Source organism: Centruroides sculpturatus, unplaced genomic scaffold, assembly GCF_000671375.1.
Source record: "Centruroides sculpturatus isolate CEXI.00-Female unplaced genomic scaffold, Cexi_2.0 scaffold1021, whole genome shotgun sequence".
Taxonomy (NCBI): Eukaryota; Metazoa; Arthropoda; class Arachnida; order Scorpiones; family Buthidae; genus Centruroides; species Centruroides sculpturatus.
Genome location: NW_019385361.1, coordinates 218,855 through 222,364, shown reverse-complemented (window position 1 = coordinate 222,364; position 3,510 = coordinate 218,855). Strand labels below are relative to the sequence as shown.

The 3,510-nt window shown below is 27.2% G+C and overlaps 1 protein-coding gene across 1 annotated transcript in view; it reads right to left on the bottom strand.

Moving 5' to 3' along the window:
• LOC111638108 (metabotropic glutamate receptor-like) overlaps positions 1-642 on the bottom strand; it is a 91,248-nt gene extending 90,606 nt beyond the window's left edge. The window contains exon 1 of the mRNA XM_023383750.1: positions 212-642. Within this exon, the coding sequence (XP_023239518.1) occupies positions 212-596 (385 nt within the window). The 5' untranslated portion in view covers positions 597-642. The remainder of the gene's footprint in view (positions 1-211) is intronic.
• Positions 643-3,510: the final 2,868 nt, after the last annotated feature.

The following is a 3,510-nucleotide window of genomic DNA, read 5'->3' as shown; positions in this document are numbered from 1 at the left end:
TAATTACTTTCTAAATTATTTTTTAAAATAAACTTTTTAATGATTACATTTAATATATTAAATAATTATGAACTTTTTACCTGTTTGAAATCTTTTACAATAATTCGTTGTAAATTTGATAATTTGACGAAAGATATAAACTTAAAATTTGTTGCATTTTTTACGGTTTTCTTTTAAATAAATATTATTTTAAAAAAGTATTTTTCCTTACCTTTAATGAAGTCTACAGCTTGTTCCAATCCATAAGTATCTTTATCACAGTCGTCCAGAACGTAAGCACCGAGAGTAATATTAGGTAGAAAGTCTTTCTGACTGTTAACCCAATCGATTGTATATAGCATACACTCTAAAGCTTGAATACCTCCCTGTGGCATAATAGGTCCACAAGTAAGTAAATCTTCTCTTTCGTGAACCATCATCAGTCCCCCTAATATTATATCTCCTTCAATTTCCGCTATCTTCTTCACTGGCCAAGTTATGCTAGAGTTAATATTATTTATGGCCCATTCTTCTGTTACACAGTTTAAAATGTTACTCAATAGAATGAAACAAGTTGTTATTTTGCTAATCGTGTATTGTCGATTATCCGATTTCATTTTGCTTGTGGTTAGTTTCGATCGACATTTCTATCAACGACCAAACTTCGCTGCTTTCTGTTCTGTTTTTCACTCTTTCACCCGTTTATATCTTCTCCGGCATCCAATAACAGAGTATTACTACCACGTGATCGTTTCCTATTGGTTAAAATTGTTTTATACCGTAAACACGAATTATTTNAAATTTTTAATACACTAGATTATATTGTTTATTTTCAGTTATATGTAATTAAATAAAAAATTTTAAAATATTTATTTAATTTAATGTTTGAGATTTATTAAAGAGACAGAGAGGATGAACATGTATCCAACAGATGGGTACCACATATGAGGGAAAAGGAGATTTCTCTGTCCAAGGAAAGTCCCCTGCCGGACCAAATTTGTTCTCACTTTCAAGTACTAACAATTTAAACATAATAAAAATCATTGGAACAGATCGCCCATACACAATTCACGAGTTTGTTCAACCGAATTCGATCCCGGATCCCCAGAATGGTTGGTTAGCACCTCCGCCTCGGCTATCTGAGTCGATAGTTTAACGTCGAGTTTAAAATAACATTTTTTAACAAACATCTCTTTTTATCCTGAAAATTCTCACATTATATAACTGAAACTAACAAAAAAATCTTTTAGCAGAAATGAAATTTACGCTTCAACTATTGTTATATAATCGAAATAATGTCCTCTTGTATTGCAGTTGACAAAATCATAGATATTTGAAGGTTCAATTTTTCTGAAAGAAAAGATATCAAATTCAGAATGCAATTTTTCGAAAACTATTTTTCACAAATACAAAACTTTTTATGTAGGATATAAATATTTCGAAGTTCTGTGCTGATAATAATCATCATCGATTCTAGTTACACATATCAATTGTAACAATGGATGACAATGCTATATTGAATATACATTATCAAAAGTCTATATTCAGATTCATGAAGAGAGCAATAACTGATTTTATAACTATACAAGACGTCCAAACACACAAAATATCATTTATATCTTAAATTGAGTGAATAAATATTAAATGTTGCTACGTTGTTTATCCCAGATAAACTATGTAGCAACTTATCCTGTTGCTACGTAATTATAGACAAGACAAAAATTTGAATAAAAAAGATATTTCTTATAAACAGTTTTGCTTTGTTCTTATTTTTTGTAGTTTTAAAACTTGAAATTGAATCGATACATTCAAAACGTTAATTTTCTAAAAACCAATTCCAATTGTTTTTCTGTATTTTCTCATTATTGGACGTTATTTTTTGATGATAATTTGCTTTCCCCCTGTTTTGATAGAATTTATGAAGAGAAAAATAGAAATAGCTTTACAAAAATATTCTTCTGCAAATACATAATCTCTTTACTTGTGATGACAAACATTCCTAAAAATACATTATATAAGATTTTATTTGTAATCACTAAATATTTAATTAAAAAGTTCGTCAATAATGAATTTCTCGATAATAATTGAATAATAGTGTATTTACTTCAAAAACAATTTTGTGAAAACTAATCAACTAATTTCTCAATGATAATAATTGGTAAAAATTTTTAATACACTAGATTATATTGTTTATTTTCAGTTATATGTAATTAAATAAAAAATTTTAAAATATTTATTTAATTTAATGTTTGAGATTTATTAAAGAGACAGAGAGGATGAACATGTATCCAACAGATGGGTACCACATATGAGGGAAAAGGAGACATCTCTGTCCAAGGAAAGTCCCCTGCCGGACCAAATTTGTTCTCACTTTCAAGTACTAACAATTTAAACATAATAAAAATCATTGGAACAGATCGCCCATACACAATTCACGAGTTTGTTCAACCGAATTCGATCCCGGATCCCCAGAATGGTTGGTTAACACCTCCGCCTCGGCTATCTGAGTCGATAGTTTAACGTCGAGTTTAAAATAACATTTTTTAACAAACATCTCTTTTTATCCTGAAAATTCTCACATTATATAACTGAAACTAACAAAAAAATCTTTTAGCAGAAATGAAATTTACGCTTCAACTATTGTTATATAATCGAAATAATGTCCTCTTGTATTGCAGTTGACAAAATCATAGATATTTGAAGGTTCAATTTTTCTGAAAGAAAAGATATCAAATTCAGAATGCAATTTTTCGAAAACTATTTTTCACAAATACAAAACTTTTTATGTAGGATATAAATATTTCGAAGTTCTGTGCTGATAATAATCATCATCGATTCTAGTTACACATATCAATTGTAACAATGGATGACAATGCTATATTGAATATATATTATCCAAAAGTCTATATTCAGATTCATGAAGAGAGCAATAACTGATTTTATAACTATACAAGACGTCCAAACACACAAAATATCATTTATATCTTAAATTGAGTGAATAAATATTAAATGTTCAATTTATAATTAATTATTATGATATCTGTTATAATTGCTATTAATTACAAACGATTCAAATCAATATTTTCATAGAATAGTTAAAAATTAATATTAATTATGCAAATCGTAAAATCGAATATAATAATATTCAATTCAAAAGTATGAATTAATTTAAATTATTATACTGAAATCATTTATAAACATCAAACAATGTAAATTAGCATTAAGTTCCTCTGTTAACGAATCCCAATCTCATATTGTTTAAAGTTTGAACTTTGAACTTCAGAGTTTCCAATTATGATTTATTTAAAAAGGTACTGCTTTTAGGTAATAGGTTAATGATAATACAGTACATAGGTTAATGGTTTAGTCAGACCTGACAATATTTTGAAAGAGTTCTTAATTAATAAAATTCAATAGAATCAAAGAAAACTTTTATAAATTGTAAATTTTACTCATTTTACATTTAAAAGAAAAGAAATTATTAATTACTTCGTTCAAATAATTATAATTGAACAACATTTCATCAGATTA